At 37.1% G+C, this 19,057-nt stretch overlaps 1 protein-coding gene across 3 annotated transcripts in view; it reads right to left on the reverse strand.

Moving 5' to 3' along the window:
- Positions 1-19,057, reverse strand: part of usp32 (ubiquitin specific peptidase 32) — a 113,888-nt gene that overhangs the window by 31,693 nt on the left and 63,138 nt on the right. For all 3 annotated transcript variants that reach the window (XM_033046203.1, XM_033046206.1, XM_033046204.1), the window contains exons 6-11: positions 15,010-15,141; positions 11,733-11,840; positions 10,739-10,854; positions 7,800-7,862; positions 3,958-4,041; positions 2,765-2,826 (exon numbers count right to left, since the gene is read on the reverse strand). In XM_033046203.1, the coding sequence (XP_032902094.1) occupies positions 2,765-2,826; positions 3,958-4,041; positions 7,800-7,862; positions 10,739-10,854; positions 11,733-11,840; positions 15,010-15,141 (565 nt within the window). The remainder of the gene's footprint in view (positions 1-2,764; positions 2,827-3,957; positions 4,042-7,799; positions 7,863-10,738; positions 10,855-11,732; positions 11,841-15,009; positions 15,142-19,057) is intronic.

Raw genomic sequence — 19,057 nt, forward strand, 5'->3', positions numbered from 1 at the left:
AAAAATGCACAATATAATTTCAAGGATACAATTACAAAATGCTGTACTAGTCGCTTGGTAAAGTTGAAACAAATGAATCTGGATTGGCCTGAGGAGGAGTACTTCTGTAGCTATAATGTGCATTTTCACAAACACAAATTGGGTGTAACACGAGTGATGAATTCGGGAGCACTATTTATGTTAAGTGGGCCGAATTGGTTATAAACCGAATTTGATCGGATATTAACGAACCACTTAAAAGTTACTTTGGAAATTGACGACCAGAAAAAGCCATGTTGGATGTAAAAACAATTGTGGGGAAAAAATAAATCCTGTTTTCCTCACAGGAATCAGACAACATTGTCTTTTAAGAACACAGCTGTCACTTCAACCATGGTTTGCCATTGAAAATGACAAGTAATCGCTGCCATTGACACTTGTGCAATCACACTGCATTAAATAATGTACCAGAGCGTTCAGTATTTTTATTTTGCAGTTACAAATAAACATATTGGTGCGGGAATTCATGCGGGAAAAATAACCTTGTCTGAAATTCTCAAACCCTTAAACCCCCTTTCCCCAATAATGCAATTTTCTATAAGACGGGGTTCTTAGTAAAGAGCCTGTCCCACTGTACGAGGTAATTCAAGTGTTCTCCAGAGGTTCTCCTGATTCGAACTCGGAGAATTACAGTAATAGCCGCTCGTAGGTACTCGGGGCTCTCGTGGACATTTTTCAACATGTTGAAAAAACTTCACGAGCTTACCACGTTTCCCCGAGTAACTGCCGTTAGCGTTACGAGTCGCTAAGAGACGTCCCAAGCTCCGACGTACCCGCTACGTACATACCACGAGTTTGATTTTTTTTAAAACTCGGGAGAGTTCTCGGGTAAACTCGTATAGTGGGACAGGCCCTTAACGCAGCTAATGCGTTACAGCGAAACTATCTGTACTGATGGCACTCAGGGCTTGATCCTTCAATTATAAATGTTGAATCTTTATTAATGAGCCGGCCAATGGAGCAGCCAAATGCAGAATGAGTGAGATGCACTCGGTGAATCTGACAAGTTATCATTAACATTTGATGTGGGTAAAACACATCTAGTGATATAATACAGGTACTGAAACTCTGAAATTAAACAGAAATGCGGGGAACACTCAATTTGTCGGAAGGAACTGCAGATGCTGGTATAAACTGAAAACAGACATAAAAAGCTGGAGTAACTCAGCGGGTCAGACAGCAACTCTGGAGAAAAGGAATAGGTGACATTTCGGGTTGAAGAAGTGTCTCAGCCCGAAACGTTATCTTTTCCTTTCCTCCAGAGATGCTGCCTGACCAGCTGAGTTAGTACTTAAGTTTTCAGTTTTATTGTATTTTTAAGCACCGGTGAGAGGGTGAACAGTAAATACCCTCATCCATCAATTGTTTGCTGAAAATGGTATGGTGAAGAGAAAAAAAAGTGTTGTGCCCAGTGGAGGTATGTTTGTCCATAAAATTAAAGCCCAACAATTCTTGGCGAACCCGAACTGAGCCTAAGTATTGATAATGCTTTCCATACCCAACCATCAATTAAATATATTCAGCAGTTTGGAAATGAACCACTCAACTTTCTGAAATGATACTTTCTTATTCCAAATAAAAATCCCGACTTGGAAAGAATACTGAGCTGGGCTGGCTCCCTATTGAGATTTCATTGGAAGATGCACCCAATTTGAACATACAATGTAAAGGACGCACCTTTAGAAAGGAGATGAGAGGGATTAGTTTGGTGAGAGGAGGGTGAATCTGTGGAATTCATTTTCATAGAAGGCTGTGGAGACCAAGTCAATGGATATTTTTAAGGCGGAGATTGATAGATTCTTGATTAGTACGGGTGTCAGCGGTTATGGGGAGAAGGTGAGAACGAGGTTGAGAGGGAAAGATAGATCAGCCATGTTTGAATGGCAAAGTAGACTTGATTGGCTGAATTAGCTATTTCTGCTCCTTTAATCTATGAACTTCTGAACGTGACACGTTATTCATTCCCGATTGGCTGCCTCACCCGAGCCAGTCTCTAATGTATTGCTTACTACGGCGAACGACCAATTGAGAGAAATATGGAGTTTTGGTTTGCTCACATGGTGCACGATATGGTGACTTTTGAAATCATTCCGCAAAAAATGACTGGGAATATTTGCTAAAAGAATAAAACTACAAAAAAAAAAAACTTTAGGACTTGTATCTATTTACTCTGGAGCAATGAACTGCTAGAGGTCTATAAAATAATGAAGGGATAGTTGATAGATTATTGCAATTTAACAACTTTGAGATACAAAGTAGATACGAATTCTAATTTTAAATTTGAGTTCACAAGTGTGGGGACAAACAAAATGTGGTGGTTCTTCTCATACAAAAGAATTATTCACTGGAATGCATTACATTGTTTTGGTGGACGCTAACAATCTGGATACATCAACAGGAAGTTAGTGCAGGTCTTAACTGGAGCAGAGATCACACTATATAGAAGCCATGCGACTGTACAGGTAATACATGCTCCATACAATGAGCTTTTATCACAAGAATGTCAGGGAGAAATATGTCAAAATATTTTTTCCACCGTGTTGAAGTGCTTTTTCTGCCCTACCCTGGAACATAGATGGTTGTAAGGGCAAAATGTTCCATACACTCTTTCACATGCTCTACATAGATTAACTTATTTCCAGTGAATAACTTCCTAAAATACTGAGGTAATTTGCAATGCTATTTCGTTCAAAAACAAGCAATTGCTGCTGAGAAAGTAATGCACCTGATAATCTGCCCTTCCTCTTCTGGTGTAGCTGGTCTTAGACCAAGAACTATATGACATATCTGCAGATGGAAGGAGAAAATATCACAATTAACAGAAGTAGCAGCTCAGACTACTCTTCACAATAAACAACATTAGGATACCGACAAGTATCGAGGAACTGTAGGGTTTGAGTACTTTTTCAATGACGACAATAGAACAGGTAAACATCGTGCGGGTGGCTCGTGAGATACTTGTTTATACTTGTCTAAAACATGGAAAATTTGTACAAAGAGGCGACGTTCAAATTAATTATTGCATTGATTATGCCAAAACTGGGGAACTGTGTACAGTTTTAGTCCCCAAATTATATGAAGAATGTGATTGGATACAAGAGTGCCAAAGAGATTTAGAAGAATGTGGTAGAAGGTGCAGAATTCTACATTAATTAACATCAGTTTATATTGCAATTTTGTTTCTCTGCAATTTATTACTTAATTGATTTTGAATGCATTTGTAGTTTTGGTTCTGCTTTTGTAAAAATCCATATGGGAAAAAAAAAAAAAATCATACAATTTCTTAGAACCACTCATGGGGAAATTAACATTTCAACTAACTTACACCATCTATACATATGCCACAGTAGATACACCAAATTAATAATTTTGTCGGAATAATACTTCTGAAGTAATGATTCTGAATGTGCAACATGAGCAAAGGTTATGTTATCAGTCCTTTCTAAGTGTTAGATTTTTGGTTACATTTGATGCTTCTGCTCAAGAAATTGAAAATGCAAGTACAAAACATTCACTAAACATGGAATATCAGGCGTGCAGACTTTGTAGTTTCTGGAGTTTAACCTGTCAGAACAAGGATATTAGTTTAAAAAATCCACATTTTTTAAAATTCCAAACATCGAAAGTCATTTTTAAAAGGAGTTTCAATCATCGCCAAATTTAGTAAGAGTAACCAGGGATCAAACCTGGTAGTTTCAATGATCTGAAACAAAATCCAGAATCCTAAACCAAAATACTGGTTTAATTACTTTGCAGAGAAAGTTCATACAGATGTAGAATTGATCTTAACTTTGATTCAGTACTACTGTGATCAATGCAATGACCATCAAACCGACAGAATAGGAAGATATTATTCAAACACACCTGAAAGATAAACAAGGAAGTGATTATTACAAAGTAGAGAACAGTAACACTAACCTGAAATAGGAGATTAAGAAACTCACTGGCCAAAGCACTTTTTACACCCCAAATCTGATAATCTTCTAGTGTTAAGTGTCCCTTCTGTTAAAAAAAAGTAATTCACAGAATATATTAGGAGCTAGAAATGTATGGGTAGACAAAATGCAAATTCCCAGTTTGATTCTTAGCTTTATCAAATATTAATAACTCAAGAAAGCAAACCGATGGACTATATTAAGACTTCACTTTTGCAATAAGCACATTTTAGTTTTTAAAAGATATGCATTTTGACAACTTTGGACTTTTATACATGCGAATTATAATAAAACGTCAATTCTTGTGTCACCGAAGGGGGAAAAATAAGAAACCAAAATTAGGAAGAATTTTGTTACAATGCTATGGGAATGTCACGTTATAATTTGTTATATTTTTATGTGCATCCTCCTCACCTGATTTTTGCCCTTCTTTCAGCTCATCTGCTGTTGAGACCCTCATCTCTGCCTTTATTACTCTCGATTTAACTATTGCAGTGCACTCCTAGTTGGGCCCCTATACTCTTCAAACTTGTGGTCATTCTAAATTCTCTGTACGAAGTCCTGGCCACATATCACTTCATGCTTGGTGACCTAAATTCATTTCTTGCTCGCTTAAGGCTCAATTTTAAAATCGGCATGTGTTTTCAAATTCCCCCATGATTTAGCCTTCTGTTTCTCTGCAATATCCTCCATCATTATTATAATCCTAAAAATGCCCGAGTTCCTTCATTTCTCATCTTAGAAATTCCTAATTAATGCTTCATCAATGGAGGAATTTCAACCAGCTGCAAATTATCTATGCTTTGGAGTTCTCTCCCTAAAACTAAAAAGGAAGCTTTTCTTTCCTCTAAAATACCACTTAAATCCTATCTTAATAATCAAACTGTTCATCAGCTGTCATGGTCTCCTAATATGGCATTCATTAATATTTTATGTTACATGCTCTTGTGAAGTGCCTTGAAGTTAACGATAGCAGTTCCTGTTAATGATTTTGAAAGTATGTCATTGACTTATTTATTTCTTCTTACACTGATGTTGCCTGACAGTGAATTTTTCCATAACTTGTTTGTTGATCTAAATGGAATTTTCCTACTGAGAACAAAGCTCTGTGCATCTGCACTTAGAGTGCAGCATCGACTATCCCTGGATTATCACTTCCATTTTAGGAGACCAGAAAAATTAGTGTCTTTGATCCGTTCCGCTTTTAAATCAAATGTAAAGCAGATTGAAATTATATGGATGGTTTAGAGGGCAAGATTTAAAACCTCATCAAAATGTTATTCCTTGCATTGCATCCCTTTCCATTTAAGGATTACATTCTTCATTAATTGTACCAACAGTGCCAAATGCTTTAAAACAAGCCTAATTGTGCACACTTTTCCTGAAAGAGTGCACAATACTCTGGTTAGCACTTAACAAAAAGTTTTCACTGAAGCTCTGTACACGTGACAATAAACTAAACTGAAACAATACGTTAATGGAATGTGGAAGTGAACATCACTTTGGGGACAAATAAACATAGGTAGGCCATCAATATTTATCCTTCATTTTGCATTATCTACACAATCTAGAAAGAAAGCCTATTTTGGACTGGGGGAAGCTTTCATATAGTTGCTATTACATCTAACCAACAACTGAACAGTTTGCTGTAGTTATATGGAGACAGCAATGCAATATTTGGTCCATTTGGCAACCTTGCATATTATCAATGGGAATGTTACTTAAATTTAACTAGGTAATAATCACATTATGGTTACCACCCATCTTTTAGTGTCATGGCATTGTTCTTTTGTTTATCTGCTACTTAATCTTGCTTCTTGCATTTTGAAAGTAGACACCATTGAATGGAATGAGTGTTCATATTTTGTAATAATGTCCCATTTCCAACTGTGCCACAGCCAACTACATAATGCGAGAATATCTTAACAGTACAAGAATAAAGAAAAAATAGAAGCCAGCAAAAAAAAAAGTTGAGCTTACACTGCTGAAAACTGGAAATATCTACTTAATATGATCAAATATTACAGGACCCAAAACCCAAACAAGTGGGCAGTGGTGCTTTTCTCAACAATATACCCCTTTTCAAGTAATACTGAACTGCAGTAAACTACATACTAATTTTTTTTAAATTTCAGGACCTTGCTGTCGCCGGCAATGCCAGTTCCAAATTGACCTTTTTATTACAAATCTTTTATTCTGCTAATATTTTAAAATTGTTTTCTTCCATATTGCTCTGCCCCCTGGTCATTGAAATTGATACATCACATTTATTCTGTTAATACACGTCAAGACCTCCAATCGATTAAATTATTTCAGGTTTTTTTTTTAAAGAGCCCTCGTTACATTTTCCTTCATATACACATCACGGAAAATGTTTTTAAAGTAAAATCTATTCCACAATTTATTTTTAAAACTATCTTAGTTCCATTCAGAGACATATAATAAATAATTTGCCTTGCTCAACATTGAAATATTTCACAAAGTGAACCTTTCATAATACGATTTCTGCATGCAAACACTTAGAGAAATGTACTGTGCAAATTAAACACAAATCTAAACACACAACCTAATGCCATTTCAATTGAATAATTTACACCTACAAGTGTGGCTTTTAATAATGTCTTATATGGCTTATTCACCCAAGAACACAGAGATCAGTTTTAAGCATTATGAAAAAAATTGTTATTGAGCAGGTTTCATATACCTGGATTGACATCTACACCTTATTAAATCTCTCACTGGCTGTGAATCTAAATCACAACATGACGGCAGCCATCGAGAGCAGCAACTGATCCCTTTCACATTTGTCATGAGACCATATTATGATCTGCTGGTCTTTATTTGGAGAAATATAGATCAAAGCTTTTTTTTGATCCAAGTCATAATAGCACCAATCATAAAAATAACTCACTTGTTCCAAATTGCTCTACCTCCTATTGATTTATTCAACATACTCCTTAATATGAGGTGCTAAAATGTTACATTTTGTGGCTGTATTGGCAAGCTGAGATGTATCAGTCGTACACCCGATGGCCATCGTTGCCAAATGGAAGAACAACTGCTCAGAAGAGGTCTCCCCCTTCCCCTCACCCCATTTTAAATAACTTGATTAATTCATGTGTTGTTTGTTTTCATGGACCAGTACTAGAAAGGAAGTAGCCATATGTTAGATAGAGTTAGATAGAGCTCTAGGGGCTAGTGGGGTCAAGGGACACGGGGAGAAGGCAGGCACGGGTTATTGATAGGGGACGATCAGCCATGATCACAATGAATGGCGGTGCTGGCTCGAAGGGCCGAATGGCCTCCTCCTGCAACTATTTTCTATGTTTCTATGTGTGCCCTATCTTCAGGGTAGCAAATAAATCCTTCATTAAGTAACAGATAAAAATTAAAAAAATTATTTGCTACAAATAAGAGTAAGATGAATGTTCACTAATTGGGGAAACTTGTACTAAATTGTTCCATAGGAACATCAGCCTTGAATTTGGGCAATATTTTTTATCTCAACAAATTTCAGTTGTGCATGTAACATCTATGTCTAAATAACAAATAATGTTTCATTTAACTGTGTATTTCATTAATAGCTTGTTGATGCTAATATACATACTTTTTTAATTGGAATATCATTACAAAGAATAATGTATCGAGGCACTTCAACTGACAGCTCCAACACACATTGGACATTGTTATTCATTGACAGCCACTGGTAAAAACACACTTGGACCAACTCTAAAAGATCACGTTTATTTGTATCCAAACTCAATTTCCAAAATCATTTGCAATATTATCAATGCAATACAAAATCAGTTTTCTAGAAAGACTTACTTTGGTGGTATCATGTTTCTTTAAGATATGATTTACAATGTCAGCTGTTCCCATGTGAAGTTCCTGAAGAAAATGAAAAAAGTTAGAAATAAAAAGTTTTAATGTGTCAGGTGGAAACACAAAAATAGGGATGTTGTGCGACAGTTAAAGTGTATGGGTGAAAGCACACCTGGATTGCTGTGCACCAATTGATCTCCTTATTTAAGGAAAGATGTTGATGAGTTGATCAGTTTGGAGATGGTTTACTGCAGGCACGGAAATCGCTCTCAAAACATAGGGGGGGGGGGGGGGGACACAATTTCTTGGCGGCCGCGCATGCGCACACACGCGAGGCTTCGGCCATGGGCCCTGTCGACGGTAATATCGGAAGCTGACCTGGTTGGTGACCGACTCCGAACTCCAGCAACAGCAGCTTCGTCCGCCCCGAATCGTGGAGCAAAGATCATAGAGCGGAGCTTCAACCTCGCCACAGCAATTTGACCGCCGGGCGATGAAAAGCCCCGCGAACAGGCCGATTCAAGCTTCGCTCCATGATCTTTGCTCCACGGACGTCTCCCTCCTCCAATCACCGCCCTCTATCCTCAGTCCCACCCCCCTACTTCCGCCTCTGACCGACACCTCCCTTCTTCAATGATTGCGCTGAATCATCACTGTCTGCTAACCGACGTCTCTCTCGTCCAATCGGCGCCCACGCTCATCAGTCCCACCCCCACTGTCTCACGGAAAGCGGAGATTTGTAATAGTTTTTTTTAAACGAGTTTTAAAGTACAGATTACAAATCATGGGGGGGGTGGATTGTCCCCCGCCTCTCAAAACACGGGGGGGACGTGTTCCCCCCCCCCCCCGGGATTTCCGCCCCTGGTTTACTGGACTGATGCTTAGAATATGAAGGTTGCCTCATGTAGAAAGATTGGACAAGCCAGGCTTGTAGCTCTGACATTTAGAAAAATAAGTGGCACCCACCAAATCATACAAAATTGTGAAGATAGACACAAAATAACTCATCGGTTCAGGCAGCGTCTCTGGAGAAAATGGGTAAGTGAAATTTTGGTTCAGGACCATTCTTCATACAAATCTCTGGATGTTCTTAATAGGGTGTATATAAAGAAACTTTCCACTAGTGGGCGTAAAGAGAACAAGGGGTAAATGTAAAAAAAAAAGATTATTCACTGAAGACACTGGCTTGGTAAATAATGTATCTCAAAGAGTTGCAAATGTTTAGAACACTCTGCCTCAAAGGACAGAGGATGCAGAGTTTAATATTGAATATTTTGAATACAGCTAATATGTTGAAAGTGAGGCAGACAGGGGATGAAAGGTTACCACGGATGGACAGAAATGCAGGGTTGAGGCAGCAGTGATATCAGCCATGTTTCTTATTCTACAGAGTGGTCTATTATTCTTGTAATCCATATGTTCATGCCCACTTCATGACATAATACTTCAAAGAGGTGGTTTGTTAATATAAAAGAAAGTAGCAGCTAAAGACCCAGTTTTTTTCCACAAGACAAGATGAAGAATTTTGAAGAACTACTTCCTTTTGGTTTTAATTGGGAGAGTACAATTTGTTTGATTTGTATTCAATTAAAAAAAAACAAGTGTTGCTGGAGACTTAAATCGTTAGCAATATTTGTCTCTCTGCTAATAGAAGCTAAGATGGGATGAAGACAACAGAAATACTTTGTCACAGTAACAATCGGTAGACTTGCTTCCCTTGCTATTGTTAGAACGCCAAAAATGGGACCTGCACACCATTTAAATATATGGGTAAAAATGACCCTCAATTCACTGTGGAAATCAAACAGAATTTATATAATTGTAGGAATTTTCCTTTTTTGAAAGGTCCCAAACATTGTTGCTTTCCAATGAGAAGTAAAATAGTTGACTAAGATCATTCTATTATTATTGCCTACTTTAACATTTGAGTTCCATTTCAAATTAAGACAACTGAAAAGTAGCCTCTATTGTATAAGGACAAATGAAAAGTAGTCTCTATTGTATTGTGGAAGAGATTATACTTTTGCATTTTAGCCCAACCTGACTGCTGTTAGGGGAGCCAGCAACTTATAACCATATAACCATATAACAAATACAGCTAACTTCAATCATGTCTAGAGACTCTAGGATCTGAGGTAGCTGTCACCACAGGTGGTGAGATTTTCCAGCAATGGACTCTGCGCGATTTTCCAGCAATGGACTCTGCGCCAGTCATCACACAGCTTTGAGCCACACTGCTCACTCCAGCGACCCTGGAGGCAATCTCTCCACACTGGGCCATGGCCGATTGTTATCTTATAACACAGGAAGCAGCCATGTGGTCGAAGCTAGCTCTGAACTGATTCCATCAGATCAATTTTCTCTCTCCTTACTTCCCTCCTATTTATTTCAGGCGATATTCTCTCCTATGTTGATAAGCCAATTAATCTACTGGTACATCTTTAGCATGTGGACGAAAATCAAAGAATGCAGCAGCAACCCACATGGTCACAGGGGGAATGTACAAACAGCACAAAGAGAGCATCTAAGGTTAGGATTGAACCCGTGTCCCTGGAGCTTTGGGGAAACTGCACTGCAGTGATGGATTCATATCAGGTTTCCAGATCAGCAGCGAGTGTGTGTTCGTTTTTTTTTTATAGCACAGAGGTTTATATACTTGTTAGTGTTCAGGCTGGAGACCCACAGAGATAATGCAATGCAACATGAAGAAGGGTATCAAGGCTTGGCTTACAAGTAGCAGAGAAAGAATATAGCCAATCATTTAAAGGCAAACCAAAAGACTAGAAGATGTGTTTTATTTTGGAATGATTGAATATAAATGAATTTATTTTTGTTTAAATAAATCCATGAATTTAGTAAAAGTGTAATAGTATGAAAGTAATTCATGGTTTACACTTTTAATTAAAGAATATGAAACAGTGCAAATCAATGCCATTACTTACAGGAATACTGTCAGTGCGGTTATCTTTCCAGACTTCCAAAAGTGCAACGATCATTGCTTCTAATTCAGTGCGAGACAGAACTCCATCTCGGTCAGTGTCAAATACCTTGAAACAAACTAATAAAACAAAGCACAATTCACCTTAATTTAATAAAAATCTAACAGGAGAAAAACTGAAAGTTATATATTAAGATTTATGTTAACAAAAAATCAGTTTAAAATAAAACATTGAATAATGAAAATAATTAGACTAACAGGCGCACGGGGGAAATACTGTTTCCAGCATCAACAATGCCTTTTGTCTTTGCAGACATTGTTCTATGAATGCTATTGTTTTCTGTTTTTATTTTACAGAAAAATGCCACATTATCTTCATAGTTCAAATCAAAACATTTAGCTTGCAAATGGAATCTTTGTTTGGATTTTATACTTGTATGGCAATCTACAATCGACTAAAATATTGCTATACAATATATTATGTATTACAAAATATTGCTATACAATATATTCAGTATTATGCAATAAATCACATTTAACATTAATTCTCATCCAAAAAGCTTAACATCTCTCCCCATCACTCTACTATGTGAATGCCATAATTTTCAAAACCATTCCAAGCAAGATGATGGAGCAAATTGGAAATCCATTTTAGAACCTGGTCAAAATCTAGTTTTTGGACATTGTTAACAAACCTCCTGTTGGGAATTGCATTGTGCTTTCAATTTCTGCAAAACATAGCAAATAGCCTTCTTAATTCTGCAGCGATTGACACTGCATCCTTTTCTTATTGGATTCAATCGAGTAACTGTGCTTATTTAAATCTTATTCTAATATCAGGCACTTATGAACGTGAAAATATAGTACATTTTGATAAAAATGACATTCTGCCTAATTTTGAACAAAACTGCATTGTATTTCCAAAATTATCAGGCATTTAACACACAGATTAACTTTCTTCAAGCTGTTATAGAACAGCTCAACCTAGAAAAACTTACATTTCTGCCGTTCAGCAAGAGGTCCTCTACAGCAAGCAGAAAGCCCACAAGAAATTTCTTTGAAGTCTATGTGATTGTCACGATTTTCATCAAAAGCACTGAATAAACCTGCAATATAAATTGGTATTATACATCGCAAATGGATTTTTGCTGCAATAATCTTTCATAGTTCATAGTCTCATTTTTCCTATACAGGCAAGCTATAATTAACATGCATTACCTCATTTGACCATCCATAGTCCTTCATGCCTACAACTTGCGTTGTTTACACCACCAAATCAAGTACAGACAATTGCTGAGTTACGCAAGGGCTCAGTTCATGAGAATTGTCTCCAATCCGATTTTTCCATAAAACAATAACATTTATTTTCTATTATCACTCTATATACACCTGGTATAATTCTTTAATCATGGAAACAGGCCCTTCGGCCCAACTGGCCAACGCTGACCTACATGCCCCAACTACATAAGTCCTACCTGCCTGCATTTGGCCCATATCCTATATCTAAACCTATCCTATCCATGTACTTGCCCAAATATTTTTTTTAATTCAGTTCAGAATATTCAACCTAACACTATCCATAATTAAACTAATGAAATACCTACTGCATTCAGTCATTAATAAACACAAAAACATTATTATTATTGCAACTTTCTTTTTAAAAAAAAGCTTTAAAATGCTTGGGAGAATTTACATAAAAGTTGGATTTCTGTAGGTCATATCATTCATAACCAGGAAGCCGCTGTATCAAATGAAATAATAGTTTATTTTCCTGGTCTTGCATTATCACCACAGTTTAATCTAATCCACTTTAGACTTTGTACAATGGTTTTTGATATGAAGTCGGCAAAATCAGAGTGAGTAAATTATTCAGCCTAAAGAGTGGGTTTTGTGACTAATCTATTCGATCACAAAGGAGGGACAACACAATTTAGGTGATTAATAACAATTCTGACATGCTCACCGTCTCTTTCAAAACAAAAATGCACGTCTTTTTCAGGGAATCAATGCAAGTATAAAGTGATGTTTGTGGCCAAACATCATATATTTTCAATAATATGAATCTCCTGTAGATACTGCTTTCATAACATGACATATCATGTTATTTTATAACAAAACACATCCCACTACAATTCTGAAGAACAGCAAAATCAGAAACCTAGCCTGGAGGAAATTTCAGACTGATGTTGAGGAATGTCAGAGGACATTTGGGCAGGGATTATGAGATTCTCCAAACAAACTCTTCAAATACTGAAAACATGTGCTATTAGATTATTTATGAGCAGAAATCTTGGCACAACGTTCATCTGAGCAGGAATCAATTGACCCTATGCCCCATTCCCACTGACCGACCATTGCACTTTCACTGGTATCTATGTTCGAGGCTCCAAACCAAATGTTTGCTTTCAAAAGACTCCATGGCACTCACCAGAGATGACAAAAAAAATTTGACCTGTGCTCATTTTAACATTTAACTCTCAACTAACATCACTACAGTATAGCAACACATTTTCTTTTATTCTGCTGTGTTTTGAGACCTTGCTGTACATGGTCAGTTTGTTTCCTCCTAGTTAGACTTTAAAAATAAACTCCATTTGATGCAAAACCTTTGAGGCTGAAGTCATGCAAGTCATAGAGTCATAGAGTGACACAGTGTGGAAACAAGCCCTACGGCCAACTTGCCCACACCGGCCAACATGTCCCAGCTACACTAGTCCCAGCTGCCCGTGTTTGGTCCATATCCTTCCAAACCTGTCCTTTCCTTGTACCTGTCTAACTGTTTCTTAAATGTTGGTATAGTTTAGTCCCTGCCTCAACTACCTCACAGATTCCTATTAAATCTTTTCCCCTTCAACTTAAACCTATGTCCTCTGGTCCTCGATTCACCTACTCTGGGCAATAGACTCTGTGCATCTACCCCACCTATTTGTCCCATGATTTTATACACCGCAATAAGATCACCCTCATCCTCCTGTGCTCCAAGGAATAGAGTCCCAGCCTACTCAAACTCTCTCTACAGCTCAGACCCTCTAGCCCAGGCAACATCCTTGTAAATCTTCTCTTCATCCTTTCCAGCTTGAAAATATCTTTCCTATAACATGGTGCCCAGAATTGAACACAATACTCTAAATGCAGCTTCACCAAAGTCTTCTACAATTGCAACATGACCTCCCAACCTCTATGCTCAATACTTTGACTGATGAAGGCCAATGTGCTAAATGCGTTTTTGACCGCCCAATCTACCTGCACTCCTAGATCCCTCTGCTCTACAACACTCCACAGAGCCCTGCCATTCACTGTGTAGGTCCTACCCATGTTAGACTTCCAAAAATGCAACACCTCACATTTCCCTGTATTAAATTCCATCAACTATTCCTCAGCCCACCTGGCCAATCGATCAACATCCTGCTGCAATTTTTCACAACCATCTTCACCATCTGCAAAACCACCGACTTTTATATCATCTGCAAACTTGCTAATTTTGCCATGCATGTTCTCATCCAAATCATTAATATAGATGACAATCAGCATCGAACCCTGAGGCACACCACTAGTCACAGGCCTCCAGTCCAAGAAACGGCCTTCCACCATCACCCTCTGCTTCCTTCCATGAAGTACTAAGTACCAAGCAAATTCAAGCACTTTCTTCTTTCCTGGCACTATCCAAGGGGCAAACATATAATTTAAACCAAAGCATTGCCCTTCTTACAACTCACTGAAACAAAGTGAGCTACCAGCCATCCACTACAGCAAACACAAAGTCATCTGACTTCCTTCTCGGAGTGCAAATGTATGTTTCGCAATGGGCTTAAACTTGCTCTATGCTTGCATATTTTGTTAGAATTCAGCATTTCTGCAGTCAGGGGAGTAACTCCATCCTTTACAGTGGGGGTCAAATTGCATCTTCCCAGATCCTGTGAGCTGACATGGCTCGAGAAAATCTACCTCGAATCTTCTTCCATCACACCAAAAAGTAAGGCTTTTGTGCAGCATCTTCAATGCTCTCTGCTGCTCAATTTCTTCCACTCCACCTCCAGCCATTCCTTTCTATCCTTATTTCACTCCCTCGCTCCTTCTCTCCCAAGACACTTCATTAAGCATCTGAGTAGTGGTAATGAACTCATAATTTGCTCAAATGCATGTCAACTCCATCAGCTTAAATGCATGTTACATTATAGAATCTGAATTGATAATAAATCCGATTGCACCAATTCACATTGGAAACATTAATTGTCATCCATGCCTAATTTATATTTTTCTCTCGGCTTCTATTACCTTCACTTAAAGATGGATGGATGGGCGGTGAAACTAAAGGAACAAATGTTTCCAAATCAAAACGTCCTGTCCTTGACTGAGCCTTCAGCAACCAATACCGTTTCTCAAGATCAATTATATCAGATTCTTCCACTGTAAATAGAAGCAAATACATTAGCAGATGATAGATACAGCAATATTCAAATCAAAGGTCATTGACCTGAAATGTTAATTTGGATTTCTCTCTAATGCAGCATTTTTTTTAAAACAAGAGATACAACTCAGAAAATCTTAACACTGATACAAAATCATTGCTTACAAAACAGACACCAAATTGTCAGCGGCAAATTAATTAAAAATGAACTGTATTGTAGTTTATTCAAAACATTTTCAATCACTGTCAAGTGATGGAACGACTGCCAGGAAATTAGCTAATAACTTTAAGGGTGTTATACTTTACATTGTACTTTGCATGTTGGAGTAATAATTCCCATGCAAGATAAAATGGTATAATAAAGCCTTACAGTAATCAATTACAATGTGAATCATATTATGGCATTTTTGATTTATGTACTTTTATAAAAATAAAGATTGTTTCTTATCACTCCAAAATATTAACCCGTAGGGTTAAATATAATTTAAAAATGCCTTGATCTTGTGCTCTCCAGCCTGCCTCTTCGCTGCCCAATTTTTCCTATGTGATTGAAATGTTAACTCCATTTCTCTTTTCAAAGATGCGACCTGATATGCAGACTATTTCCAGCACTTTGTTTGTTACGAAGAATATGAATACCAGCAGAAATACAGCAGCTTTACGATTATGGATCTAGGAATGAATGTGTCAACCAGTTGAATTCTGGAACCTGGTTTTTTTTCCGCTCTGTCATATATGGCCCATAGAAGAGGGGACATGATAAACAGTAAGAGAAAATAAAGAATGACAACCTGTTAGATTTTTCATATTTCTTGAAAGTGGTCTGAAGATCACCTCTGATTTTCATTTCGTGCCGGATACCGTTTTTATTGACTTGACTAAGAAAAAAACCTTTGCCTTTACCACTTGTTCCTTACTAAAACTCCCTTCCTTTAACCAAGCAATCTTCCCTTACATATCATTGGATAATGTCCAATTTTGTTTGACAATGCTCCTGTTAAGCCCCTTGGTAAATAAATACAAGTTTGGGGGTGGAAGGGGGAAATCACCACGACATTGTGTTTTCCAATGTACTGAACTTTTACATTATGCAAAAAGTTGTCTCAAAGCAGTAGAGTCATCCAGTTGATGGTATGAATGGAGTTTTCATTGAAACATGCAAAAGGTTCTATTCTTGTCTTATGAGTAATAAGTCTTTATACAAAACAAATGTTACCTATCAAATGTTCGTACTGCACCACTAAGCTTTGGCAGAGTATGTTGTGGAACTTGTCATTTCACACAATTTGCTGCCATCTTGGAAATTCCCCAGGAAGAGATCGCAAGTGGAAGTGTGGGTGGGGGAAAAGGGCAAATTGGGCACAAATAACCAGTCATTTTCATAGCTCGTTATGGAGCACATCAAGCAGCTTCATTATACTCTTCAACTCCAATAAAAAATCTATTAAAATGCATCTCCTTTCAAATCTCTTTTTTTAAATCATTTTTTTCCTAGAATTTTAACATGAACTCAATCAGCTACATCGAATAAAAACATTGTAACTTTTGCCCATTCACATCAGTCGTCACTGTCAATCCAGCCATCCCCCTCCCCCCCCCCCCCCAATATAAACTACAGAACAGCAGGTGGTTACTGAAGGAAAAAAACATGGAGGGAAAATAATTTTCTAAACTTCAAAAATCCACTGCATGCCATTTCTGTATTAGAATGTAGTAGATTCATTCACCCACCCCTGCTTTCTTCATAATTTTGAATTTGCCTTATTTTTGAACATTTTTCAGATTAGAACTGCAGAGAAACTGAATCCAGTTGCCATGTTGACTGCAGCTGTGTATTATCTCATTGCCCAGCTGGCTTTAAGGCAGTGTTAATCCATTTCAATCTAATAATAGGATACCACTGGGTGCATTACTGCATCTTAGACACAAAAACTAATATATCAGTTTATCAAATTCATGGGTTCAGAAACATATTTACCACAAAAGTCAACCTTTTCAAAATTGTGTAACAATACTGTAATTTTGCTGCATCTTAGACATGGCTTTAAATAATTTGCAGCTTTTTTTCCCCCAGGAGATCCAGAGAAATATTTGTTCCAAATTATTTATTCTATTAAAAAAAAATTTTAATCAATGATTCACAATCCCAGGCAGTATTTAAATTCTATCTGCCTATCACAGCCAGCTCAATATTTATTTTCACAATAAATTTACTAGCATTTACCTTGAACAAAGTTTAAGAAATGCATTTATATACCAAATTAAAGCTCCAAAGTGTTATTTGTCACACAAACAACTGCACATTGTAAAATAAAAATCGACAATTTTGAACTATAATTTTATGCTGGTGTTTCTAGTTATTTTATCTCGTTGATTTTCCAGGCAAGCAACTTATACAGGTTGCAATTGTTACTCAGTAATCTAAAGAGTAACTATAGTTAACCCCTTATTTTCTGCTCTGGATCATCCTCTGCCACCACTTAAACATGTCATCTTGTCCCTAACCCTTTCACTATTCCAAGGAACTATGCCCTTTAATTTCCTGGTCTATTCATCATTCACCCCGAACACCAATAATCCCTTCCATTTCGTAAATGCAGCAAAATAATTACAATCTTTCATCGTTTCCCTTTCCACCACCCCTGGTATTTATTGACCCTGTATGGCAAATTTAAAAGGGAGCTCCCTGTTGATACAAACGGCAACAATGGAATTGGTTGTTCCTTTCCGGTGATGACCACCACAGTCCCTTGACATTTTATAAAATTTTTGTCAAACATCTCAATCTATTTTGAGTTAGAAATTGCTGGAAAAACCCAGAATGTGGGAAACATTTGTGGTGCAACCTTCCTTCTTCTCTGTACTTGTAAATTATACAATCTACAACTACAGAGGTGGAGAAAGGTAGCAGAAAAGGGAGGGTTTTCAATTTAAAGAGGCCATATACATATACTAAAAATGTCTTTCAATAAGCAGTCACACAATTGCAGATCTGGTTTATTCATAAACCATTTGAGAAATTGTTTGAACTTAATCCTCCAAATAAGTCCATCACCAGCATCTTAAAGCAACAAAACATCAATGTGAAGTGAATTTCTAAAATTCCCAAATTGAAACCACAGTGATTTTGTGCAAAAGCACCTTGGTTTTCCACCCTTATTTTCAGTATGAAAAAAATGTCAATAGTGACATTAAAATTAAAGACCATTAAGCCAAATTAAGTGGTACACAATTTTGCAATAACTTGTTCTGAACAGGCAATGTAAAAAAGGAGTTGAGCATAGTTCACCCTTACTGTAGGGTATTAAAGCAGTGTTTGCAAACAGGAGCAGCAATCTAAAAAATACATTTAGATTATGCAGTCTTATTAAATTAAATATGGTGCTATTTTCAAATAATGATGCACTTTGTTCTTCCAAAATGATAAATTAACCAAAATGGCTAACATTTTTTTTTAAACTTGAAGCAAAAGCATGTTTTTTGACCCAAAAGTAAAACCGAACCACTTTATGTGGTTACTGGAGTAGCTGGCCAAAGAGACAGCTCCTAAAGAAGACCTTGAAGGATGCAAGTAACATAGAAACAGGTTTTAAAAGAGAATTTCTGACCTTAGGGACTCAGAAGCAGAAGGTATAATTGTAAATTTTGGAGATTAAATTTAGGGATTATAAAGTAATCAAGATTTGGTGCAGGCAGACATAACATGATAAGAAATTGAAGTTGCAACAGACCATTTGACCATTTAAGCTGCTCTGCCATTGAATACGATCATGGTAGTTCTTCCCCAACACCATCTCTAATCCTTCATATCCATCTATCGTTCCAAATATCTTTAAAAAGTCATAAATTTATCCACTTCCATAGCTAACACTATCAGCACTACCACCTCATAAGAATCTGTTTATAGGAATTACT

This window comes from Amblyraja radiata, chromosome 28 (assembly GCF_010909765.2).
Source record: "Amblyraja radiata isolate CabotCenter1 chromosome 28, sAmbRad1.1.pri, whole genome shotgun sequence".
NCBI classification, from domain to species: Eukaryota; Metazoa; Chordata; class Chondrichthyes; order Rajiformes; family Rajidae; genus Amblyraja; species Amblyraja radiata.